Source organism: Tinamus guttatus, unplaced genomic scaffold (assembly GCF_059628265.1).
Source record: "Tinamus guttatus ecotype Peru unplaced genomic scaffold, ASM5962826v1 Tinamus_guttatus_pri_ptg000224l, whole genome shotgun sequence".
NCBI classification, from domain to species: domain Eukaryota; kingdom Metazoa; phylum Chordata; class Aves; order Tinamiformes; family Tinamidae; genus Tinamus; species Tinamus guttatus.
Window position 1 is genome coordinate 1,081,920 of NW_028288758.1, and position 27,895 is coordinate 1,109,814.

Consider the following 27,895-nt stretch of genomic DNA (forward strand, 5'->3'; position numbering starts at 1 on the left):
TTCTTATGGGACCATACCACTACTTTTCTCATCAAATAGCTGTATTCCAAGTAATATATTTTTATTTTTTAACTGAGTTGGTACACTCAGTCATGGTCTCATGCCAAAAGATAGGGTATGATTTGATGTGTTTCTGCTGGGCAAGGAAGCCTATACCAGAATATGTGCAACGTATTTGTGGGATCAAAGCACTCCAGCCATATTGCTGAATAGTAGAACATCTCTTATTTCTGACTTCTACTAATCTTAGAATTGTGAGCTCAGTATGCCCACTTTTTCCCTCAATAATTAAAACAGTCAGAGAGTCCCGGAGACTGCAAGCAAGGCAATGGTGAACATACGTGGCCTTTTGTGGTTTTGAATATTGTGCGGTGCAAGAGCAGCTGACCTGCAATGCATGCTATGGTAGTAATGAGACACAGGGTAAAACCCTAGAGTTCAGCTCCAAAGCTGCATAAATGGGACTTCCATTATTACTTTTCTTTGGCATGTTTGAAAAGTCATTCCCTTTGCATAGATGTTCTGGCTATGTCATGGGAGAGTGTCCAATGATGACTCATCTGTTACAATCATTGAAGGGAGGCAGGTGGATGACACTAAAAACCTCACATAGCCTGTGTAATTCATGCTGCAAAGCACAACCAAATCTTCTCATGTAAGTTAGGCTACATGAGCACCCTTTCTACAGCACAAACAGCAGAGATTTCAAAGTGACAGCATACATTCACTGCCCACATTCATACAGGGTGACAGGCAAACTTTACACACCAGGGTGAAATTTAACACTGATAGTGTGAGGTGTGTTATTTCTATTACTTATGCTAGCAATATTTGACAGAATAATATCTTCTGGAAGAGCATATGAATAAAATAAAAATAATTTAGGATTCTTTTCATTAGATCAGTTTCTGAAAAAATATAACTTTATTAAAATATCAAAACAGAGAGTTTTATTTCAGTTACAATTACCATGCATATTATTTTGTACTTCCTTGTGATAGTAAGATTCAGCTAGTTTTATTGACTGTAAGATTTTTGTGACAATTATATTTGCCTCCAAATTACAAAATGCTAAAAATAAATTTACCTACCAGGTGCCTTGAATTAGAATAGGCAGAAAAGAGAGAAAGAACAAGTTATCTATTTATGTTTTCTGCTTTCCTTCTAAACCAGGTGATGCTGCTTAGATCTTCCTAATTTGCATTTAACTTGACTGCTGATAATATATCTCTAATTTGTAATTTAAGATGATTACTGGTGACGTATATGGGTCTGAAGTGAATTGCACAATCAGCCTTCATATTTTCAGAAGTGACTTAGGATTTCTGGTTGCTCATCTGAAAAGGATCTGATTTATTTTAGAAATTATAGAAACATTCACCATCTGAACTTGTAAACATGTTTGTGCATTTTATCTAATTTTGCACTCTCTCACAGCCATTGGCTAATCTGGCTAATTTAGCTCCTTCAGCTTTAAAGATTGGTGCTTTTCTTTTGCTTTGCAGAATTTCTTTGGTTTTGGTACATCCATCACGACCTCCTTTAAAGTAATTAAAAGTCTGTGGTAACAGACTTTTTTCTTTCTTTCTATCTTTCAAGCAACATAATTGTTTCTTGTTTGGGGGATCATATCAAGCATTTCGGTTATATTTAACATGTTGTACTCATTTTTTTTACCGAGAATTATTGCTATGCATAAAATATTACATCAGTGGAATAGACCATTATCAAGGGAAGATGCTTCCTTTAGTTATGTAAATAATAAAGGGAACTCATGTGGCTATAAAACAAGTACATGTTAAAAGGCAGATAAAATATTTTTTCTTTCTTTTTTTTTTTTCTCCAGGCAGATGACATTAATTCTGTAAAAGATACCTCTGCAGCTACGCTAAATGTCTTACATGCAGGCAATAATTTGGATAGTGTATTAAGTAAGCGGAAAGTTGCATCTTGTACCACGGTGGAACTGCTGCACTCCCATTGCTAGGAATGACAGACCCTGACAAATGCTTCACTCGATAGAAAAATATACTCTCTATGAATAAAATACTCTTTAATTTATCCCTGTTTATATCTTTTCCGTCTAATAGCAGTTTAGATTAGTTATTTTGCAGTCTAAATGAGTGCAGGGTGCTCTGTTTAGATCTTCTCTAGTCTTTCCCTCAGTCTTGTAACGGTATTTGGTGCTTGCTTAGTTCAACAAGCACTTTCTAGATGGCTTCTTACATGGCACTATGATTTTAGTCAGAGAATTTCCCTCAGTGCAGATATTTCTGATGGCATTTTGAACACCTGACACAGTCAAGGTTGGTCTTTCATCTCAATGGTATTAGTACACATACACAAAAAAACAGGGCAGCCAGAAGGAAATATTCAGGAGGATACATACATTCACTGCCCAGATTCATACAGGGTGGCTGACAAACTTTACACACCAGGGTGAAATTTAACACTGATAGTGCGAGATGTGTTATTTCTATTACTTATGCTAGCAATATTTGATAGAATAATATCTTCTGGATGAACTGCAGGAGGAGGCATTCTTTAATATGTTGCAAACACCATCTCTGCTGTATGCACATATATATATATATTTTCACTATGACCAACATATAAGACATCAAAATCCATTGTTTATTCTACCTAAATAAATTTTCTCCCTAGAAATCTACATAAATACCTGTATCCTAAACACATTTTAAGTACTGTGCTCTTCATGTGTCTTTGAAGACAAAGCGCACAATATTTTAATGCAAGATGTTAGGAGCATAGTTATTTCGAGCAGTTAAAAGCAAGTGCAGTAGCATAACTGGATAGCTATTTCCCCCTTAGATCCTGTAAGAGGGAGAGAAAAGGAGAAAACAAAAACAGCTTAACTCACCAAAAATCAAACCACTGCATTGCCCTCTTAGCCACTGAGTGTTTGGGGATGTAAGACCGAAGATTACATCAGTACAATAAAGGCTCCCTGCTCTCTCAACAAGCACAAGCTGGATGCTGTGAGAAGAGGGAAAAAAAAAATAGGCAGCTTTTCACTAGCATGTGAACAAGTAGGTAGAGAGGTGTAGAGAACAAGGAGAGAGGGAAGGGTTAAAGGCATCATCGCAGCCATTAGAGGGAAAAGTTGAAGCAATACAAGCACAGTAGACTTCTCTCGCCTACACCCATCCCTCCTCCTCCTTCTTCCCCTCCTCCTCCTCCTCCTTCTCCTTCTTTCCCCTCACTTCCCACTGCCCAAGCTGGATCAGTGTATAGGGAGGGCAGTCATCACGCCATCCTGAGCAGCAGGAGCTGACGTTGGACGGAGCTGCCAGGTAGCTGAAAAAAGGCACAGAAAGCAGCTGATACCATTTTTCAGAAGTTTTTTTTTTTTTTTTTTAGTCTGAATCTGGACTTCAAGCAACACAGTGCCTGAGACAGATCATCTAAACCTCACTGTATTGCAACACTCGCTCTTTCCAAAGAAAAAGACTCCACTGAGTAGCAGAATGCTGCCAGTGCTGCAGCTAGGGCTACAATACAGAGCCTTTCTGTAACATTTTAACATCTCCTTCTATTCATATTACACAGATACATATATACACACACATATAAAATCTTTCTTTTTTTGAGGGCACCTTTGGCTTTCCTTACCCTGATGTGACTTTTTCTTCATCTTGGAATGATGGGGATCTTCCTGGGTTATGTTGGATTCATTTTCTTTTCAGTTATGTATATTCAACAAGGACTTTCTACCCAAGGTAAGACTGCTTACTGTGCGTGTGTTTTCTTGCTAAAACAGAGAAAAGGATTTGGGAGAAGGGGAGGGGGAGAGCAGAAGATAAAAGAGAAGAAAAACGACCACTATGGAAAGGAGAGGAGGATGCCAAGCCTTAGGCTTAATTTTGGCTTTAAATGGTCTGTAAACAGCAATGAAAGGAGAAGTTTTCCCAAAGTGAGAATGAAACAGTGTTGTTTTTTTTTATTTTTCTTGTTGTTGTTGTTGTTGTTGTTTTCCCTTGTCTGCAAAGAGGGAAATGAAGCACCTTGCAAAAGAGTAAAGGGCTGGTAGTGAATGGGAGATAAACACATTTTGACTGTGCATGTTTGTATATATGTATGCATGAACACGATAAACACCTACCCGTGTATGCATAATTACTGCATTCGCACTGAGTACTGGCTGCCTAAATCTACTGCCTCCCTTAAAATATTGCAGTCTCCCTCGGTGCTGCATTCCCCCTCTCCCCTCCAATCACCCTTAGCTCCTCAGCGAGTCCTTCGGTTACATTTGGTGACTATGTGTATTTCCTCAAGAAAAAAAAAAAAAAGAAAAAGAAAAAATAATAATAATTAAAAAATCGACTTCTCCGAAGACGTCCCCGCCGCCGCCTCCCTCCCTCCCTGCCGAAAGGCGCGCCGTGCATTTCAAGCAACCCTGGCGCTGCAGGAGCCGCTTGCTTGGGACCTCGAGGGCTGCGGCGGCGCTGTCAGCACCGTGGACAGAGCCTCTGCCTCCTGCCCCCTGCCTCCTGCCCGCTGCCCCCTATCCCGACCCTCTGCTCCTGCTCCGCGGGATGCGCTTGGCGGATCGGCAGGAAGAGGGTGGTGGCGATATTCCCCCTCCGCGTCCCCAACCGCGTCCCCAGGTCGCTCACGCGCACTGGCCAGGAGGGGAAGGAGGGGAAAAAAAAAAAAAAGAAAGCATCCCCACCCCACATCCCAAAACAACCTTGCTACCTAACCAATAAGCACTACGTATGCAAAGCCTTTCTGTTTGTTTAACTAAGGGAACAGCATGCACCGACTGTGCAGGGAGGAAGGGAGGGAGAAGGGACATGGGGCAATAAAAAACTAGGAGCTTTGCTGAGCATCGGTTTCTAGGCACAAGTGTAAAGGCAAACCAAGTAAAACTGGCTGAGCATATTCCCAAATTATTCCACCAATTCCAGGTTAGGGAGACTGGATGAGGAAGCAGAGGGGAGGAGACACTAGAAATGTTTCCTTTGCATCATAATATGCTTCAGTCAACCTGTAACAAACACAACAGAAAGCAACACTGCAGGTATTCCCCCCCAAAAATCGTCTGCTTGAAACACAAGCTTTACTTACCATGTTGTTTGACAGTATTCCTCCAATGCCTTGCTTGACTACCATTAGTTTTATTAGCTTGCACAATTTTAAAGTGAATTATATGAGAGGCTGAGAAGGAAGTCAAGATTGAGACTTAAAGAAATACAGGTGTCCTGTATGCCCATCATGGTGACTTTCTAAACCTGGCTGTGGTACATTGAATTAGGCAAATCCTGTCAAAGGACCAACATACAGAGATGTTCCTCTAGGAACTGTCTGTTAGGACCTAGAATTACAAGGTGTTTTGATTCTTGATCTTTTCATGTAAGATGAGAGTCTCAGAAAATATAAGTCACTTGCCTAAAGTTTTTTGAAACAAACATTTTGATGAGTGTTCAGAACCCCCAATTCAGAGCAGTGCCCATTCAATTATCTGTTTCAGATGTCTGAAGAAGGTTTAACAATTCACGCTCAACAATTGAGCTTTCACGCTCAACCCTAAAAAGCAATAAACCAGCTAGCCTTATTTCTTTTCCTCTTCCAAACTGGTTTTGCACTAAACTCCTTTGTGAATTTAGTGAAACAGGGCATTCTGCCCTAGGGTATTTGGTCCTAATGACACGTAACTGTATTGACCCATGGAAGCAAATAGTGTGCTCTGTAGCATTCCCATGAGCAGAACTTAAAGAGTACAAGGTGGATTTGTGCCTTGGGGAGAAAATGTAAACTTTGGAAACCAGGGGAGTTAATGGAAAGTAGAGATGCAGAAAAGTGAAGGAATGAGGAGAGGAAAACAGAGAAAGGAAATAAGAGGTGGTGGTGGTCGTGGTTAGGTGGGGGGTGGGGCAGAAGAAAAAAGCAACAGAAAACGGAGCAAACAAATGGTTTGGAGATAACAGGAGATCCCAAAAAGCTGTTCATTTATTGCAGCAAAATTCACTGAGTTCCCCCAAAATGTCACGGCCACTGAAGGGCAGAATGTGGAGATGTCATGTGCTTTCCAAAGTGGCTCCACTTCGGTGTACCTTGAAATCCAGTGGTGGTTTCTGCGGACACCTGAGGACCAAGAGGCTGCAGCCGAGGTGACAGGCACTCAGGTACTAATGCTCTCTGTGGGGTCCCGTTTTGAAGCGACTAGACCAGCTGGGAACACCTCAGGAGGTGGGGTGGAGAGAAAGAGAAGGAAAAAGAGAAAGGGGGATGGGAGACTGAGGAGTGAGGGATGGTTCCAGATCTCCCCAGGGACTTAATTTTGACCATGGAATAGCAGTGCCGGACCTGCAGAGAAAAATACCCACTTTAAGCGATGGCACCCTTGGTGCTTGTCACTCTCAGGATGGAGCTGGGGACACAAGGATTTTCAAAGAGTGTGTTTTTCTCTTTCCGTTTTTCCCTTTGGAGAGCAGCTGGTCGGAGACTGCTTCTTGAGGGACTTTTTATTTCCCAAACAGCAAGATCCTACACGGGCTCTCCGATTTGCGGGTGGAGCAACCAAGTTGGCGCCCCTAATTTTGTATGCAGCTGCTACGGGAGTGCACAGCCTTTTGCTGAGGGGACGGCTTGAGCGCGAAACCAGCCGACAACTCCAACACCGACCCCCCTCGGCGCGGGCCGTCTGCTGCCCCCAAGCAGGCGCCGGCTCTGCCCGTCGCGGCCCGCAGGTGGCACAAGCGGCGCGTTGTCCCCGCCGCGGCGGCGGCGGCCTTGGCTCCTCGGCGGCTCCGCGGCGGATCGGGCAGGCGACTCACGGGCTTCTCCTCTCCCTGCAGGTGGAGCTCTTGCCCGAGCGGGACTTGGACAGCGACGGCACCAAGATAAGTGTAAGTGGCCGCGTCTCAGCCGCGCCGAGCGAGGGAGCGTCGCGGCACTCTCCTCGGGCCGCAGGAGAAGGGCAGGGAGGGCGAGAGACGAGTCCGCCGAGAGGCGGGAGAAGCTTCATGCGACTCCCGGTCCCACAGTCGCAACAGCCACGGGACTGCCCCCAGTCCCCTTGGCACCTGCTTTACAAGCACAGGCAGAAATCCCACTGTCCCCTTCCTCCCCTGCTTCCCACCCTGGAGCAAGAGGTGCCAGTATAGCCCTTGTCCACACAACCTGAACCCTGGGAATCCCCTGGGATGGAGAAGGCATCAGCAAGTGAGGCAAAGCCCACAGCGTGGGCTTGCGTGTCCTCTGTTTCTAGCAAGAGAAGCAGACACCCCACAGCCATCCCTTTAGCTCTTGTCTTCACTTACCCTGGACAACTGCTGAGTCTGTGCGAGATGAAGCTGCATTTTGATTCAGTGTGGCAGACAGCTATTTAAATTGGTGTTTTCACAGCTTTATGCCCACTGGTAGAAAAAAAAACCCTTTTTGTAGCTTGGGAAAATCTTTGGAGGAGGCCACTAATCTCTGCTCTTCACCACAGACTTTCCTGCTGAGGAAAGTGGCTTCCAATACCAGAGTTAACTCTGTGCCATTTGGAGATCAAACCAGCCATCTCAAAATTGTAAGCAACATTGTTACAGCCCTTGTCCAGGAAAAGGACCTCCTCCCACTGCAGACCCCTAACCCAGGCCAGGCAAAGCAACCTCTCCAGCCTCAGAAGACCTTGGACCCTGCTGGACCCCTATGGAATTGGGATCGTGGTGTGGTGTTCACTGCAGTGGAAACAGATACTGAGCAGATGTTGTAGCCACAGTATTTCCTATGAGCTCCAGAAGTTTTTTTTTTCCTTCAGATACAATCCCTTAGGAAGTGCCTTTCAGCAGCATCCAAGGATTTAACTATCAGCAAAGCTTAACATAGCAATAGATGCAAACATTTTTGTACACTGCTCTCTCCAATGCCTACAAACAAAACAAAATTAAAGATAGGTTTACACGCAGTTAGGTATAGTAGAATAGATACAGATTAGTAGGTATTTATAAAGGAGGACAGACGCAGGTTATTTTCAGAATCATACATATTTTGGCCATACTAATATCGCCCATATACTTTTCACCCTTCATTTGTGCCATGGATCACATCTTCAGCTATGTTTGCATAGCTGAAGTCACCTTATCAGTGAGGATCAGATATGGCCTTTGGAAAAAAAAAACACAAGACATACTGCTAGCAGCAAATTTACTCCTTATCAATGCTAGTTCATTCAAAAATCCCATAGCAATCCATAAGATCTGTGATGTGGAATGGACTATAAAGCTTGTCCCATCTTTCAAGCTAAAAATCTCTTTCTCTTATTATATATGCTAATCATTCATAATGGGGCATTTGTACAGTGTTTCTATAAGGTTGTGTAAAACATATTTTATATTTGCAATAAAAAATGTCAACATTAGGGTGACAATCTAAATACCCTTTCTATAAAAGCATCATTTTTTCTTTGAGGTGTACATAAAATCTCCATTAATATTTATGGAAATTATCTTCATGAAGAGCAGAATAAGCTTTTAAGTGCATTTGGTAAATTCTTATTAAGAAATGATAAAACATAGGAGCCATGTTTTTAAACTGTGCTAAAATCCAGTTCTTCTGTTGGTTTTAAATTATAATTAACTATACATTTTAAGTGCAAACCCCCAAATAAATTCTGCTCTCTATTACCACAGTGTAGTACTAAGTTCACATACAAGCATATGGGGGCAAATAAAGGCAGAATATGACCTAGGGATCTCTTTCCATTCAGATCATAGAATCACAGAATCATAGAATGCTTAGGGTTGGAAGGGACCTCTAGAGATCATCTAGTCCAACCCCCCTGCATACACAGGGTCACCTAGAGCACGTGGCACAGGACTGCGTCCAAGAGGGTTTTGAAGATCTCCAGAGAAGGAGACTCCACAACCTCTCTGGGCAGCCTGTTCCAGTGCTCTGTCACCCTCACTCTTAAGAAATTTTTCCTTAAGTTCCTATGGAACTTTTGGTGTTTCAGTTTGTGGCCATTACCTCTGTCGGTGGCCACCAGTGAAAAGAGGCCAGCACCATCCTCCTCACTGCCTCCCTGAGGTACTTATATATGCTGATCAGGTCCCCTCTCAGCCTTCTCTTCCCCAGGCTGAACAGGCCCAGCTCTCTCAGCCTCTCCTTATAGGGCAGATGTTCCAGGCACCTGATCATCCTTGTAGCCCTGTGCTGGAGATGGTTCAAACAAAACTTTTTATTCCTCTTGCTTGACTATGAGTTATTCAGTAGAGATCTATTATTATTGAATATGGTTTAAATAACTATTCAATACTTTCTGTGTGATTTCTGTGTAATTAATATTGCATATGTTATGCCTGAAAGCATGCAATCCATACTTTCAACTCAGTATGCCAAATGTAAGTTCAGAATTGGAAATAACACTGTAGGCTGTAAAATCCATCCACCACCTTAGAGCAGTGATGTATTCATAAGCAGTCCTCTTCACTTTAGCAAGCAGGCAAAATAACTGCTTTGCCAAAACTCGTGACTATAGTATGCCAAGCAGCCAGAGAGAAGGTGTTGTACAATCATCACATGCCTAGTTTCAGTCTAACAGTTTCCCATTTCTCTATTTTTGTGATTTGCCATACACTCATTACTCTGATGTTATCCCACTGCCTATCATTTATATGTTAAAATGTAACCTTTGCATCTGTATTTATAGAATGGCAGAATTAAAGCAGATTCTAGAGTTCTTCAAAACTTAAGCTTTCTGTCTCACTGAATATTCTTTCACTGACTTCTTGTGGGGCATAAAAAATTAAACCATATACAAAGTAATAGTTGATTAATTAAATATAAATTCTCTAAAGTAATGGACATATAGAAAGGAATCTGTTACCTTCCCTAATGGCTCTTAATATATATCAGACATTTCTGGATGCATAATTTACTCATGTGTGTTTTAATTATGCAAGACAAAAATATGTTACATTACCTTCAGATATTAAAAGCCACTAAAGACAAATGAAGAGTCTGTTTTTAGCTGACAACTTTTAAATGATCTTGGATATGAGTTGCTTTGTATTCTCAAATCATAGAAATGATATAGGGCTTCTAATAAGTACACATATTAATGAGAGGAAAGGAACTAACTCACACAAGATATCTTGTTGTGGATAATAAACAAAAAGTAGCCGAGGTTTGGACACACCTGAAGGAGATAAATTGACTGACAAATATGCAATTTCAATACAGTGAGTATTGAATATAAGCTAATCTCATAAATTGTTAAAGAAGAAGAAAGTTGTTAGCGTGGTGGTTCAAAGGCTGAATTACTCAATAAAGCCAAATAACTGGAAAGGTTTAACTGAAAAAATGCATAGATATTAGGTTTATATAAGTGTGCTCATTAAGAATGATCATGATCTTAAGCAATTAATTGGAACAAGCAATACAGTTTGGGTTGTTTGTCTGAGCTAATTAATACTTCAGACAATATCCTCTAAATAGCTTCAGAAAGAAGACATCAGCTCTTCTTATAAGAACAAATATTTAAATCCATCCCTGATGTAACTTCCCTGCAGTAAGCAGAATCACACCACTGATTAATGCAGGACTTAGTCTTCTCTGGATAGCCTCTGAGTCTTCCCAGAGAAAGAATTATAATAGCTGATACCTTGTTTTTTGTTCTTGGAAAATTTGCAGACAGTGAAAGTACAAGGGAATGACATATCCCACAAGCTGCAGATTTCAAAAGTGAGAAAAAAGGATGAAGGCTTGTACGAGTGCAGGGTGACAGATGCTAACTACGGAGACCTTCAGGAATACAAGGCCCAGGCATTTCTCAAAGTCAATGCTAATAGCCACTCTCGGCGAATGCAAGCCTTTGAGGCATCTCCAATGTGGTTGCAAGACATGAAGCCTCGCAAAAACATCTCAGCAGCTGTTCCTAGTAGCATCCACAACTCTGCCAATCAGCGTGTGCGTGCCACCTCCAGTCCTGAATCGGCAGCCAAAATCCCCAAACAAAGTCCACAATCAGGTATGATAAAGCATTTTGAGCATTTCATTTGATTGCTTACCAGCATGTAAAAGGAGGATAACTCAACAAGATAACCAGGGGCTGTGACTAGGAAGACTATGATGCTCATTTATTCTTCCTTCTTCTGCCCAAGCCTTCCTGGCGTTGTTTTACTTCCTAAGAGACAAAGAATAAGCTTTTGGCCAAAAGAAGTGAACAAACAAACAAACAAAACATTAATTCCCTGTATGTGGCATTCATCTCACCTGGCTTTATCTAAGGACAGGTCTTTTATCTAAATTTAGCATTTCCTGTAATCAGGAGAGACAGAGGGGGGCATATCAAGTGAATGATTCATCCCATTTTAAGATGGCTGTGCATGATAAATGAAATGAAACACCCATAAGGTAGTGTTTATTCCTAGAGCAATTTAGGGTTTTATTTGGGTTTTTAACATTTTTTTTTCTCTTAGGTAAACTTTAGGAAAAGTTTCACAGGGAATGTGCGTTTATCATCTTTAGCAGTATGATATTTGAATCATGCCTTAAAACAGCAATGCATCAACTGTTTGCCATCTAGAAACTGACTACAACTATGACTTGTTTGAAAAATTTCATCATTGTATAAATGACCTATGTTCCTTATCTTTACATTTGCTCCATTGATACAGTACATTCTACAGTCATGCAAAGGTACAGGGATATACCTTTGGAAAACCTTTGCTGTCATACAATTCGCTCCTGTATTATGGCAGCAGTGAGATGAACAGGATAAAGAAATTAGACATGTTGTAATTAATCTTTTTTTTTTTTTCTGGAAAACATGTTGTGCAAGTTCAACAACTCTGTCTTCTTTCTGTTTATACTGATGTCCCATTTTAGCAAGCCAAATAGTCACCACCTAGCTTAAAACACATATTGAAAGCTTTTCAGTTTGTTCTGATTCTTCATTTTTCTGTTGGCAAATGCTATGTTAACAAAACCAAAACTGTGAATATGACAAATTTCATAGCACATCTATTGTTAAATCTGTTTTGTCTTATGAGGAAACTATTAGAAAAAAAAAACACTTTGATAATATATTTCATTTACAGAGTGAAACAATCTGATTATTCATATGAAAATTACTTATTGCTATTATAACAGATGACGCACAGATTGTCACCATTTTACCTCTGTATATGTTCACTATTATTATTTAAAGCTTGCAATTAGTTTTGTTTAAACTGTTTTAAAATCATAATTTTACAATGACTCTTCTTTCACAAAAACACATTAAATTCTTATTTTTCATTTGACTCATACATAGACTAAGCCATAAAATGAAAATTCTCCTTTCTGGTCAGTGCTAAGTGAAATCAACTAGTCACTAGTCAACTTAACAGCTACAGATTACATTGAGCAAGTGTGCACACATCAGCTAAGCCATTAAATCACTTGGATATAGAACTGAATTCATAGTATCACTTATGTCTTTGGTCCACCTATGTCTTGCATGATGGGTGACCTGGGCATTTGTTATTTGTGAATTAGTAGGTTGTAACATAGAAAGGTCTTTAACTTGAGGAAATATTACTGTAGATCAAGTACAGGCAACCCCAATGAAGAATTCAAAAATTAAATATATTAAAACATAGTTTATTATTTCATTTTCTGATGTAACACAAACTAATGATGTATTCATCAGAACTGAAATCCACCTCCTGAAGAAACAAAAATTATATCAGGAAAACATATGAGGTTTAATTAGAATTTAACAGTCATTTACTACAGTAATTATTGGTGATATTTTTCTCGAGCAACAGTTTGATTTTCAAAACAAAGATGTGCTTTTCTTTTCCTGAGCAAACCTGGGCCTGGTTTCCCAGCCTTTTCTGATTTTGATTTTACCTGCATTTTACACTCATTCTACACAAGATATAAACACCCACAGAAGCTCCAGGCAGCTGCAAATGACTTGGAGGAACAGTTTCAGATGAGGAAGGAGAAGCATCAGTTGAGACATAAGAAAAACAGAAGGGAGATGGCAAAGATAGGCAAAAATGTTGTGTGTATTCTTTCTGTATATGGTATCCAATCAATGTACCTTTGTTATACTTTCAAAGAGGAAATATCTTTCTTAAAAATTGTTCAAACTACACTTGCATGCTCGAGACCACTTGTGATTAGATTGCACGCTAGAAATATATCCATCCAACCTAGAACACAGAAACAGGGTTTAATATAAAATTAGCATTATTACCCAGACGTTTGTGTTTGAAAGACATAGTAAGTACTGTGATGTGTTTATTCACAAAGAGTAATGCACTGATTTCAGCGATATACTTTGAAAAGAGAAATAGTATTAATCATAGGTAACTATGTCAAATATTTGTCTATATTAGAAAGCCAGTGTATGGTTACTGGCAGACAATACATTTTCCTACCATGTTGACAGATTATTACAAAATCCTTTTTACAGTAGGGGGAAACATGACACTGGGAAATTACTGGTAAAACAGCATTTAGCTATTTCTGAAGAATTTTTACGCAAACATAAGTAGATGGATGTTTTTTTCCCCAAAATTTGTATTTTAAAGATAGATAACAAAATTTAACATTTCCACAACGAGGCACACTACAGAATTCTGCGTAACTCTAATTATTTATCTATACATTTTTGTTAGGTAGCTCTGGAGAAGCAGTGGATAGTCACTGCCATTTTGAACTATCACCATTTGCCAACTGCACAGGTACTTCTGACATTTTCTCACCCAAAAGAGAGAATATCTGTGACAACAATCAAGAGGCTATACAGCCAGGGTTGGCAAATTAACACAATATGAGGTCCATTTTGTGTACTCTGAAAAGTGAGTATCAAAAAGCCTCCATATATATCACTGGAGTAATGGCTATTCAACACAGGGAAAGAAAAAAAAAAAACACTCTCCCAAATATTCTTTATATAATATACTGAGAAGCATGAAGCATTACAGGCCTGTCTGAAAGCCAAAGAAGACAAGAAAGCAAAAGTCAAAGCTTATGCAGCTTGACCCTTTCATTTCATATCCATGGACTGCAGTAAATTAAGCCAAAACCGCATAACAGGAATAGGAGTAATATGACAGGCCAATCTGCATATATTCAGAAAATGTCCCATGTAGGTGGAGTGATAAGATGTTTTTCCCCGCATAATTCGTAACAGCATATCTTAATCCAAAGGTAAAAGTATGGAGTTACCACAGGGCCCAGTAACTCTAGGCAGTATTTCAATTAACTGGGATCTAAGAGCTTAAATGAATTCAGTTCAGGTGAAAGGAAGCCAAATAATCTAGAGGCTATGCCAAATCTAGTTGTTTCACGGACATAAATCTAGCATCTCTGCTAGCCGCATTCAAGTCACTCAACATCTGCAGCAACACAAAGGGCTGCGGAATTTGATGTGCTGAGAATGTGCATGTCCCCCTAACTCCTCCTGGTCTACCAAGGCTCTGATAAAGCACTAGAAACCATTAGTTGCTTCTACACTCAGACAGCTTGGGTCTAAAAAACTCAAAATGGAATAGCTGCAAATGAGGATGTGATGTTAGGCCCAATTTTTTGGCTGCTTACATGCAGCAGATTTGCAGTAACCTTTTGTTCTGTCCTAAAGTAACAAATTCAGCCATTGACCTAACTACATGCCAAAGCTGTTCCTCTGATGATGGCAGAGTTGCAGTGAGTGACTTGAAAAGCAGCACAAAGGGGAAGAAGGTCTTCACCTAAAATGGAACAATCTGAATTATTGGAAGAATAAACCACATCAACAACGTGTTCATCAGGCATGGATGCAAGAGTCGCTAATACTGATAAAAAAATGACATTCCGTCCAGTCTCCATTTTATCTACAGAATTACAGAATTCAGGAATTCATTATTACCAGTCTATTACGAACATATTTTTATGTCCAATCTGGAATCTTCTGGAATATACAACAACTTTTTTTTTTTTTTTTGGTACATCTCATTTTAAAGCCAGTTCACACAGTTCACAAAATCCTTTGAGGCTCTACTCTCTACCAAGAGGAGAGATTACATTACTGTTTACTTCACTAAGAGAGAGACTGTTTTTTGATCTGTTCTTTTAGAAGTTGAGTACCCACAAGGCTAGGAGGTACCACCTGTCTTTACAACTGTCAGACTGCAAAAAGCCCATTTCTGTTTTCTAAAGACTCCATGAAAGCAAAGCAAAATTATAATTTTGTCCTTTTGGTTCTGACTCTTCCTCAGCAGCAGATCTCAGAAATTCTTACAAAAAGATGATGCAAAGAGTTTGATTTTACATCTGTATACATTATAGTCTTTATTTTTATTTGAAACTTGCATTTAATTCACTTTTTCTGAGTGGATCCACTCCATATTTTTAGCTCTTTTGAAATAACGGAATAAATTATTACCATTTTAATTCATGTAGCCATTTTAGTCGGTTAGTTGTTGACCTTGAAGCTGTAAGGATCTCCTGAGAAGTCGTACTCCTCAGAAGTGCTACTCTACCCCAAATGACACCGTTGCCAAAGCAAGGGGGTCTTACCAGGTGCTAAAAATGCCTTCTTAGACCATGATTTCCAAAGGAGAATGAATCTATCAACCTTATTTTTTTTTCAAAAGACATACTTCATTTTTCATATGTGTATACTTAGTGAAAGAAACAAAATCACTCACCTACTCCTCAAACTTAATCCAACTGAATGCAGTGGAGTTGGACTTCTATCACTACAAGTTAAAAATGGAACCCATACATCATGCAAGACAGTATCTATTGTCCTTTATTCTTTCTTTATAGCAATTCCTCAGTGCCAATGTCCCTCACTGTCAGTATTGTCAACTGCCTCTTCCTCTCACAAAGAGAGATTCAGAAATTGAGAGGAGAAAGCACTCCCCAAATGGTATGTGCGTGTTTCTGTTGTTCTATTAGTCTGAGTATTCGTTTGATCCCAGACTGAATTCTGCACATCCTTAATTTCAAACATATCCTCCGTGAAATCAGAGAAACTATTTGCATTCCTAACTATGCCCGTGGTTAAGCATTAAGGTTGAACTCTAGAAGAAAATCATGGTCTTCTAAACTTCATACCCCTGGTGCTTGTAAAAATGTCTTAATACCCTTAGACAAGCACAATAAAAGGTAAGAGGGAATTTCAGAAAGCAATAATGGTAGATCAGAATCAGCCAACTATAGGAAAGGGGATTTCCTGCCAGATTTCCTTTTTAGTTGGATAGACATAACTTGGACTACTACTGAACAGCTGCTTTTTCAAATAACTTACAGGTTCTATGCATGAAAACATGGAAAACTGTCTTTGGATGCCGCACTAGATATCTGCCTCCATGAAGTCAATCCAGAAACAGTGAGGAAAAACACAGCAGGAACTGTATATTCAAAGTGAAGAAACTCATCTCACCCTTTCTCCATCTAAACTTTTGTTTATCTGTGCATATGTATAATGCAATCATTCTTTTAATATCCTTACCTCTATATTTGGTGATTCATCTACCATGGCTGTGTATGCACTTCATGACATCTCTTCCTTTCCTTTTAGCTATTTAAAAAGAATCTTTTAGAGACACCTTACCTTCAGGACAAAAATGATAAATAAAAATGTGATAGAGAACTCCACAGAAATTTACTGAGCAGAGGAATCACAGTTACAATCCTATGACTGTCTGATACAACTCTCTGTGGTATTTAACTACTGAAAAGTTCATAGATGGGCCACACAGCTAGTGAAGACGAAAGGAAAGGAAAGGAAAGGAAAGGAAAGGAAAGGAAAGGAAAGGAAAGGAAAGGAAAGGAAAGGAAAGGAAAGGAAAGGAAAGGAAAGGAAAGGAAAGGAAAGGAAAGGAAAGGAAAGGAAAGGAAAGGAAAGGAAAGGAAAGGAAAGGAAAGGAAAGGAAAGGAAAGGAAAGGAAAGGAAAGGAAAGGAAAGGAAAAAGAAAGGAAAAGAGCTGTTTTTGAGCTGTTTGTGAGCTAACTGGAATTGCTTTTCATTACTGCGCCATCAGCTTGCATTGGATCATGAGACTGCAGCATATGTGACAGGGCTTGCTCTTAAAATAATGAATGGGATTTCCTTCCTTCAGAACAAAACCCATGTGTTACTTGATGCATATACAAGTGAAGCAGAGGACATTTTTGCTTGTTTCAGATAAGAAGCAGGAAGCTTCCTGCCTATTGTGCATTACTTCATTCCAAAATCCTTTGCATCACTAATAATTTTAGAAGAATGGCTGGAATTATCTGCTAGTTGGAATGGATACAACTCCACTGGAAGCCAAGAATATTTGGCTCAAGCATGAGGATAAGAATGAATTTTCTCCTTCATAAAGTGAGAGTGAATCATGAGAAGAATCCAATTAAACCCCACTTGTATCATCTGAGGAAGCTTAGTTTAGACAGCAAAGCTATCTACAAAAAGAGTGAAGAAAAGAAAAAAAACTCTTAAAACTGCTATTTTCAACTCATTCAGATTCAGAGCTGGGGGGTTGTTTTTGTTCCTTCATTTTTCATGTGTGTTTGCTTTTTTATTCCTTTCCCTTTGACGGACTTTCTTTCAGCATTTCTCTTTGAAACCTCAACTCAAACTAGCTAAAAAGCTCAATTCTCTTAGTATTTGCTTATTCTCTGGACAGGGATTTTTGGTCTGACTAAATAATTCACAACCTTCAGAGGCATTCCAGACACCTAACCTTTTTTACATCTAGAGTAATAATTAATTAATTCTGCTTTGCTGATGATAAAGCTGGATGTCATTTTGAAAAACAGCTGATGATCTTTTCCCAGCTTTGTAAAGAAAAGACTCTACCCCAACCCCTACATTCTAACTTAAAAGAAATTTGCTGTCATAGTTTTTGGCAGTGCAGTTTGCTACCCTATCTGTTTATGGGTTATGCAGTCTGATCCACCTCACTGTAGTTTGTCCCCTACCCACTGACAAATGCTACTGTCTTGGAACAAAGCTGCTAACGTACTGAAAAGAATAAAAAGATGAAAACCAACTGCCACAGCCACCAAGCTCAGCCCTTCACACATATGATCTGTGTGTTCATCAACAGCAACAAAAAAACAGATAGCAAATCACAACACTGATTTTGCTTCCAGAGCTACTGTAATCTGCTTTCTACTAACACAAAGGATCTATTGGCAAAACAGAAAGGGAAGAACGAACCCCTTCCCCCTTCTCCAGTTCATACTGTGTGACCCAACAAAGGGTTAAATGGACAAAGTATTTTGTCTGGAAGAAAATCATTATGAAGTCAAGACCCGGCAGTCAGAGCTATCTCACAAAGAGCTGAACTTCCAGATGGTGGAAAACCCTGCAGTAAAATAATAGTGATTAATACTGTTGGAGAATATGGCTACATGACATCATGTCTGTCTGAAACTCTCACCTGCCAAAATGACAGCTCAAATATCTATTTAATTTTGTGTTTAATCCTTCATATGCACGCAATGTGCACTAATCAATGACTGCCCTATAGACGAGGAATCTTCGAATAATGAACAACATTTCATGGCTATGATTGCTCTCACAGTGCAGAAGTTGGAAGAAAAATGTTAAAAAATTCTGGAATAAAAGTAGAAAAAAATGAAAACTTTAGAACGTCAAGGAGATGAAATGAATACGGGATTCAGCACAAATCCTTCAGGTTTCCTTATGAAAATTAGTCATTTCGATCAAGTGAACAATGCTTTTAGTGGTGATAACAAGTTGTCTATCCTTATTTGTATCACCAGAAAAGCAAGGGTTAAGATTATGACTTGTGAACTCTGAGTTAGCTCTTACAATTTAAAATGTTGCTGCTCTGAAGTCTGCCTTGCCCTGGATGAGCAGCTATTGTGTCAAACCAGGATGGGAGAAGCAAGCAGGTGCCAGCTACTCAGCTGTCCCAGTTCACAATCTTGAATATTAAATTAAGCCACTGGACTATGACAGATGATACATATTGTTTAATGAAAAAGATGTAAAGGTGGCATATGTTTGCCTCTGTCACTCTTACTAGGGGGGTTTAAATTTCTGAAAGAGGTAGAGAGATGGAGGGACTAACATCTTGAACTGCTGCAGCTAAAATCATTACAAGCTCATGAGTCACAGCCCTTAGACAGAGGTACATTCTGTTAGTCAAATGTATTGTTCTAATCACTATAACAACTACTTTATCCATCAGGCAAACAGAGGCTTAGAAGAACAGTCCCTGCCTCAAAATACTTGCCAGGAATCAGAGACAAAAAACAGACTGATTAGTCAGAGGGGTACAGATAAATGGGAGCTTAGTTGAATTCCATGGAAATAGTTCTTCTTTGGAATGATATAAATAGAAGGAGATCAGGTTGACTGTATGTCAAACACAAGCCTAAGCATTGTCAGGTGTGAAAAGTGAGCAAAGGCATTGAATATCTTTTATGCTGAAATATTTATGAAGAATGATAATTTTCCTTCTGCCTGAGTACAGAGGCCTCTGTATATGTTTTTCTTGGTATGACAGTGCTGTTAAAGATGATAGAGTAATATTAAAGATCATCCTACTTAAAACTTTTTGCAATAGATAAAAAGATGAACAGGATGTGAAAGCACAGGAGAAGGAAGCAATGAGTTCAATCTTTTTCTTCAAATAAAACTTACTCTTTGTAAATAGCTTTAAAGAATCTTTCAGAAATGGCATGGCTGCCAGTTTAACCACGATGTTGCATATAACAAATATACACACACTTATTTGGATTACAAAAGTATTTGGATGGAGTCACATTTAGCCGCAACAATAGAAGGAGGCAGGGTACTAACAATAAACTTAATTGAAGAAGAATTTTGATTAACATCTGAAGTGGCCACCTTTGTTCCAAATGGGGCATAACTACAAGCAAAGAAATGGGGATGTATTACCATAAGTCAGCCACAGAAGCTTGCATTTACTTTGGAATCAGCCATTTCATGCAGATAAACAGAAGTGCACCAGTTTGCTCATTTTTCTGTCATGTATTAAAAAAAAAAGCCTGGACATTTTATATCCACAGCTTTCTGGTGCAGAAAGCTGTTCAGTGCAGAAAGCTGTTCTGGTGCAGAAAGCTGTTCAGTGCAGATAAGAACAGCCATAAAACATGTTGCTAATGTCTCTCAAACAATAGGATTAACACTGCAATTTGACCAAATTAGGACTTGCATTTGTTTGAGTTTACCAGTCCTCTTCAGCTTTAACTGAACACAGCTTTAACACTACATCCACTGCCATTTGCTTCTCATACTAGTTCAAATAGCTAACATCCATGTTCCACATATGTTGGGCAGACACTTCTGCTTGCAACCCCTTTCTCAAAAAGTACTTTCTCACTGAACTAGAAACAGCTGAAGTCAGTGGATTACTTATATACGGGAAGAGACATTCACTGTAAAAAGTTTATAGGCTGGCGTACTAAATAGAGGGAGTGAATTAGCATATCCACTACAAATGGGAGAAGACAAATAAGAGAATCCACACTACGGCAGTGGAATTTCTTATATTCCTACAGGCACTGCAGTTCAGAGAGCTGGCTGAAAAGCCTTGTCTGAAAGAATGAAATATGAGACAGCTGAGCACTAAAAAAAAATTAAGCTGCTAGAAGGAGGAACATGCTTCTGGGTGCATCTAAAGATGAAAGCTGTATACCTTATGTTGAAAAGTCATTTTGACTCTAACACACTCCTTGTGTATCTCCTGCCTGTCAGATGCAATTCATATGCACCTCATTTCACCCAACATGTGTCTAATCTAATGCTAATTTACTTCTCTAAAATTGATTAAGACTCCCATGTCAAAAATGTTAAGGAAACTGAAACTTCGTGAACTTAATTTTTTTATGGGTGAGACTGTCCAGATTCCTAGATCTGCTTTTAGACCAGGGCAACTTAGATGATTAGTTTCTGAGAAGCCTGGAACAAAACTTGGAAAAGAATAACTGCTAGACAAAGTAGAGACACTCACAAGACAAAAGTAGTACCGTGAAGACTTCCTAATCATGCTGGTATGAAAAGTATCATTTAATCCTCAGTTGTTTAATAATGTAATTTAAACCAAGCTATGTACTAAAATAGAAGGAAATGCATTAATGGGAAAGGGAATTGTGAATTACAGGAAAAAGGAGATGAGAGAATACAAAGAAAAACTATACCACATACAGACTAAACCAATTAGATTATCCAATTCATTTTCCCATTGCCATGTTTTTGAAGTCAACAGTATAATTTTGGCTCTTCTCATCAGAACAGTATGAAAATCTACAAAGATCAATGCATTTTCTGCTTCTGCTAGGTATTTTAGGGTTTCAGCCCTCCCTTCTGCCATTCAAACTAAAAGAATGTTTAGGTTTTTTGAAATAAAAAAAATAAGAATTATTTTAGTTTCTTCACATTGAATGCTAGATTGGGAAGTACAAATGACTGATTGCTCAAGTAGGAAGCATGTTTGTGGTCAAGGGTTAAATAAGGAGAGATGAATAAGAACACTGCTTGAATATTAAAAAGAAAAGGGTGACTCAGAGACATGTTGCAGAGGTAGATTGAGACTTAAATGTGTCCTTGGGTACAGTGTGAGGCAATGGAATATGTACAAAACAGTCAGAATGTAAAATACCACATTTGGTCACCCCAGTCTACTAATAACTTTACTTAGTTCTTTCTCAGCATTGTGAAATTACAAAAATCATTCAAATTTCTACTCACCTCTATGATTTCCTTTGGCTATTTTTCTTCCTTTCTTTTTCTTTTCATACTGCTATCTATTGCCCCTTAATTGATTTATTGGGACTTTCCCTGGATCACTGCTTGAAATCAAGTATGATTTTACTATGCCCAAAGACTCCCAAGATCTTTCTCACAAGTGTTTCCATCTCATCTTGCTTTGGAATATGGCTTTAGGCATAGCTAGGAGCAAGTCAAAGGCTGTGGCCAAGCCCAACCCAGAAAGTTACAGTGACACAGGCCTTCCACACAGGTCTCTCCTCTGCTCAGAGCTTACTGTTATCTTCTTTTAAGCTGTGCAGCACCCAACACCTCTGTTTGCCCAGACACCTTTCCTAGACGAAGCAAGGGAATAACCAGGACTCCATTCTTCTTCCTCACTGCTTTCTCTGGGTATTGCTGGCAGAAACTCATGGAAACTCATTATAGGCTGGTCTAATTTTCTATCAGTTCAATTAATGCTTTAGCTGCTTTTCTTGAAAATAGTTAAAATAATTAGAAATCTAGTCTTTTTTTCGTGCAGCATGCAAGATGAATTTATTTACCCTCTGGTACATTCATCCAAGACAGTGATGAGCAGTTCACACTGTTTAAGACTGACAGAAGTCTGACTAATGTGGATCCAATGGAGAATGGGTACACTGGAAGCCTCAGCTAAAATGCCTACACTGTAAGGGCCAAACATGATATCCATTTCTCCCCCTTCAGTCTTTATTTCCCCAAAATTTAACAGTAGAGATTGGTCCTTAAAATACACATCAGAAGTAATTCCCTTGAGAAGAAAAAGGGAGATCTTATATTTTTAAAGGCAAATTTTCTTCCTAAGTTCATGCATATATTCCAGCTGTATAGAAGAAATATGTGTAATTATGATTTCCACAGTTCAGCAGAACTTGTTTCATAAACACAGCAATTGGTAGGCCAAAGAGAAAGAATGTATTTATTATTTCATACATTTGTGAGATAAATTCAGATCAAATTTGAAATAAAAATCATGTTACTAGTTTTCGCCTATCTTTATGGACTCAAATGTGCAAAGGCCTTCAATAAATCTATGATCAATGAATATCCTAGGAAAATTACAGCAGGTGTTCTATCATCTTTTACTTATATCACATGGAAATCACACTAAATTATGATTTCCTGTGGTTTTAACTGGCCTTGACAATAAGACTATTTTGAATTTAAGAAGCAAAACTGACTGCTGTAGAACAGTAAGCCAGCCACTGCAAAAATGGAAGAAAATGTCAGCATAAGTTCCTGGAAAGCCAAACGGCCAAATTTGTCATACCTCTGTGATTTCAGAAACCAAGAATATAATGAAATTACTTAGCATTCAGCACAAGCACAGAAGGAACCCCTTAGCCTGAGATATATTTAGGGATTGCTCAGCACCAGGCGATACATACAGAGAATCCAGAATGGATTGTTGTGTGACTAGCTGTATTTTTTCTGAATTAGTCAGCACAAAACCAAGACCCTGCTTGGGACACTAGTTTTCCCTTGTGATTACTGACTTAGTAATTAAAGGAAACACAAAGATACCCTCATTAAACTTATGAGATGAATAAAATACTAAAGTAGTGCTGTAGAATTCACAAATTCACTCTGTAGGATTAGACTATTCGTCGTAAGCAAAAGATTAAGTATTTAGTTTCATAGTTTAATAGCTCTGTCTGATAGGCATTGAGAATCAAAGTGCAGTAGCTATTATCTATCAGCATCTTTCCAAATCTTAGCAAGCCCTAAGTAGGTCAAACTGTTAGACCCTTACAGATGCAAATTGCTTGCCAACTTGCATAAGGAAACATGCAAGGTACTCTCACAAATATCACATGCTAATACTATGCCCTCTAAAGCAGCTGTTGGTGTTTTTTTTTCTGTTTGTGAAAAATAAATGGGCAAAGTTACAGAACCAGCACTAACTTATCTTGGCTTGCCACCCCAAGACCCACATATTTTTATACAAATTTTGTCTGATTAGTAAGATAGTGGAAGCTAGGAATTATGATCATGCAGGCATCCTAACTAGACTTTTGATCACCTCCATTATATGTTCACTTAAAATTTACAGCTTCTGCTGATAAGCAGTATTTTATACTGAGAAAAAAAATAATCTCATTAATTAATCTCATTAATAGAATAAAATTTATGCTTAGCCATTCAGTACATACAGTAATCTGGCTCAGCATTTATGACATAGATTATTTATTATTTCAAACAATAAGGCCATAATTAATTATTGCTATTGTTTTCTTTTCTTAGTTCTCCTAGCATTTAAGTAAACCCCAATTTGAGTAAACCATCATTTCAAAGGGAATTTAACAGCATGATCTACTCTTTCACACAGAAACTTTTCTCACGATCACGTGCCTTTGACAAAACAGCCTATTTTTTAGTAGGAAAAAGGGCTAACCTTTCACCAACATTTGCCCTTTTTAATGGATGTCAGTGGCAGGAAAAAGAAAAAAAACACATGGATGTTCACCTTTTCTCTTTTCACATCAGGAATTTATCTGGATCCCCATGGCTGATGGGCCACAGTGTGGATCCGTGGCCCACACAAGAAGCAAGGTTTGACTAATAATGTTAAAATTGTATATACGTACACAATACCATTCTTCTAAGTGACTATCTTCGAGGGTAATACAATAATACAATTGACCTGCAACAAAATCTCTTCAGCTCTCTCTATGTTATCTAAGAAATAATGTTAGAAATGAAAGGAAAATGAGTAATTGGTTTAGCAAATCCACCATCACACTGATAGTTTTGTACTTACGTTACTGTGCTCACAGTCCCAGTGGTACTTTCCAAGATCCCAAGGTACTTTCCAAGTTCCACTCCCTAGAGCACGTGGCACAGAACTGCATCCAAGCAGGTTTTGAAGATCTCCAGAGAAGGAGACTCCACAACCTCTCTGGGCAGCCTGTTCCAGTGCTCTGTCACCCTCACTCTTAAGAAATTTTTCTTTAAGTTCCTGTGGAAATTTTGATGCTTCAGTTTCCAGCTGTTTCCTCTAGTAAGCTTTCCTCTAGCTAGCTTGGTAACAGAGTGTTTACTATGTTATTATTCTGTATTTGCAGCTTTCACCCTTCCAAAAACTACAGAGATATCTAGGTTCATGAGCATACAAAGAAAAATCTGGAAAAAAGGCAAACCAGAACATATCTAAACCCTTATTGTATTTCATAAGGCACCACCGAAAAGAGTACACCTAATTGTCATACTTGCTGCATATTCATTTTATTGAGAAAAAGGTATTGCTGAAAATGCATCAATTTGGGTTCAACAGTATTTTGCAAACTAAACTATTTAAAAGAAGTAAATAAGGCCATGACATGGCATTAGGATATACTAAACAGTTCCTGAAACCATGCAAAGCACAATGCTCCCTGTAATATCTAAAGTGACTTCCAGCAATCCTAACAGCCTCTTTCTTCACTTGGAGGCTAAAATTGTTTCAGCAGTAATTTCTCTAACTTTTCTTATGTGTTTTCTATTGCTTCAACTTGCACTTACTGTATATAGGCAGACCTAAATTCCTCTCAAGACAAACAAAAAAAATGCATGTACAACATGTGACAATACTGTAAGGAGATGGGAATTTATACAATGATTCAATGATATATATATATATATATATATAAAAATCATGTGTATGTGACATGTGACCCCCAATTTGGGATGTACAGACTATTGAAGAAAGCCTAAAAAAATCTCAAAACAAACAAAAGAACAATTTGCCAGCGAATATTAAAATATTATGGTTCTGTTTTTTTCCATCATGAAACAGTTTATGTCGAATTTATTTTGTAGCACTGTTTCTTTTCTACACATTATAGCTTTCAAATTCTCAAATTGTAATGTCATTTTTTAAAAAAATGCTATCTTAACAAATATCCATGAGACTCTTTGTGTTCTGTATATTTCACATAGAAGAATCTAAAGACCTCTTAAGCTAAAGACTATTTTATTTGATTGAAAAGATATTTAAAAACAAGAAGAATGAAAGTAATTCAATATAACATTAAGTAAACTAACAATACAAAAAGGTCCTAAGTTCTGCCAGGGAAAGAAAAAACATTTATAAAGATCTGTCAAATGACAGATTTTATGTCTTATATAAAACGGAGAATAAAGCCTTGCTATGATAATATTGAAAACAGAAAATTAAATTTGACCTGTGGGCTCAAGCACAGAAATACTACCCACGTGAGAGCAATCCACAGGAAGAAGTTGCAGCAAATTTGCATGAGTATGTTTTTGAAGGCTCAGTTTCCCAGTACAGAGCATGTGCTTTGTGAAGCATGGAAAATTACTGCAGTGTAGTACAGGTAGGCTAGCACTATCAGATGGGTGCATGAAAACTGGGTTTGTTTCTCCCATCTACTTTCACCAGCAACTGAGCATACAACTCCCTCAGACTCCTTTGAAAAGCTTGGTCGTGTTTCTAAGACTTGGCTGTATTCGGAAGTTTATATTCACTCACAAATTCAGTTCACACATGGATAACTGAGATGATAGATATAACAGCTGCCTCTGAAGCTCTTGTGTATATTACAGAGAACTAAAAGTCTTTTATAGCAACTACTATATATGTATAATATCTCACATCGTGTATTTACAAAAGGAAGTAGTATTTAGAGATCTAGGATTTAGTTTAATGCCCTTTCTGAAGGGGAAAATTTACGAAAGACAGTAATTGAAATACTTCTGAACAGCAGCAATATAGGCAGATCCAGCAAAAGCTATATAACTTATAGCAGTTATGGAAGAATGCTTTACTAATACATGTTTGAAAACTGAAAACAAATGAGAGTTTGCCTTGAGCTCTTTTTGCTTTCACTACGATGAGAAGATACACAAGCTTTTGAGGGCTGCAATAGAACACAGTATTCAATTTAATATTGAGTTATTTATAAAAGTAACTTAAATGCGATTAATAGATTTTAAAAAAATAAGTTATTAAAAGTCTGGCACTATTATTGACAGCATATAACAACATTGTTCTATTACAGATTTGAAGTCGATAGCCACCAGTAAAACTCAATTCCACTCAAATATAGCACACAGGCATAAAATCTATTAATCATGCTTTAACCTGTTATAATTAGAGGTTTTAATATGGCCTAACGAAATCCAGTTCATGGTTTTCACCTCAAATAATATGTTTCAAGTTCTGAATGTAATTATTTATGCTATAGGAAGTTATCAAGTACTAAGACTTGTTGTCTAAGATCTCTAAATCCTCATGTCTTTGGTGTGTCAATATTTCAAATTCATTTCTGCATGTTTTTATCCTGATAACTTGGAATACAAAGTATGTTTTGAGGAATAATGATATATATCATTGCTTTCATGGTTGCTAGAGAGACAAAAAATATCTGGGAAAATACCATTTCTCAAAAATAAACACCACTCCAACCTTTTGGCATTCTGTTTCCCCTTGTAACTAGCAGAGCTGCCTTCCAGCATCTCTTCTAGTTTTCACAGCAATACTAGGTAGCCACGGGATGGCCTGTTTGGTAGCAGTCCTCGCTGTCCCTGCCCACATCTAGCAATGCTTGTGCCAAGAATGCCCTGAGGGGGAAGATGTGTTTGTTCCTCTCAATATATGGTTACTGGGTTACATTGTTCAAAACAGACAAGAAACAAAAGCAAAGCAATACAATCAAGCCTCCCCGGGACTGAAATATTTTGTGTTGTCATTTTCAGTGCATGCCAAGACATTCATGAGCACCAGAGCCAACCTGGCGAGCTAATTAATATATAAATGTATGTGTTTAAAACAGCCTTATAAGGAGCATTGGAAATCTGCAAGATGAGCGAATATCTTATAACTTCTTCCGCAGGTGCGAGGATAGCTACAAGCCATGGACTTTCTGTCCTGCTTCTTGTTTGTGGCTTTGTGAAGGGTGCTTTGCTTTAATCTAAAAGTGCTGACTTTTTCCAATATCACTTTCTCTTCTTAAAGCAAAGAGCAAATCGCCTGTAAAATCCACGGAGCGGACAGCAAAGTTGACCCTAACCTCCAACCATCACTCTGCACCCAATGTACTCTAAATCTCTACACAAGGAGCACCTTCTTCAGGAAGTACAAAAAAATACTAAATAAATAAATATTATAAAATGAAGAGGATACCACATGTTTTCTTGATAGATCTTATTTTCTTTGGCCTATCATTAATCTTTCATTTGAAGAGAACT

At 38.5% G+C, this 27,895-nt stretch overlaps 1 protein-coding gene across 2 annotated transcripts; it reads left to right on the top strand.

Moving 5' to 3' along the window:
- The first annotated feature begins 3,370 nt into the window (after positions 1 to 3,370).
- On the top strand, positions 3,371 to 27,808 carry VSTM2A (V-set and transmembrane domain containing 2A). 2 transcript variants are annotated; one of them, XM_088525171.1, is made up of 5 exons: positions 3,371 to 3,740; positions 5,983 to 6,149; positions 6,822 to 6,872; positions 10,645 to 10,981; positions 27,541 to 27,808. In XM_088525171.1, the coding sequence occupies exons 1-5, from the start codon at positions 3,662 to 3,664 to the stop codon at positions 27,615 to 27,617; spliced, it is 711 nt and encodes a 236-aa protein (XP_088381297.1). In that variant the 5' UTR covers positions 3,371 to 3,661; the 3' UTR covers positions 27,618 to 27,808. The 2 variants fall into 2 exon arrangements, with proteins under 2 accessions (XP_088381297.1, XP_088381295.1); XM_088525169.1 differs by having other exon boundaries at positions 27,663 to 27,808.
- The last annotated feature ends 87 nt before the right edge of the window (positions 27,809 to 27,895 follow it).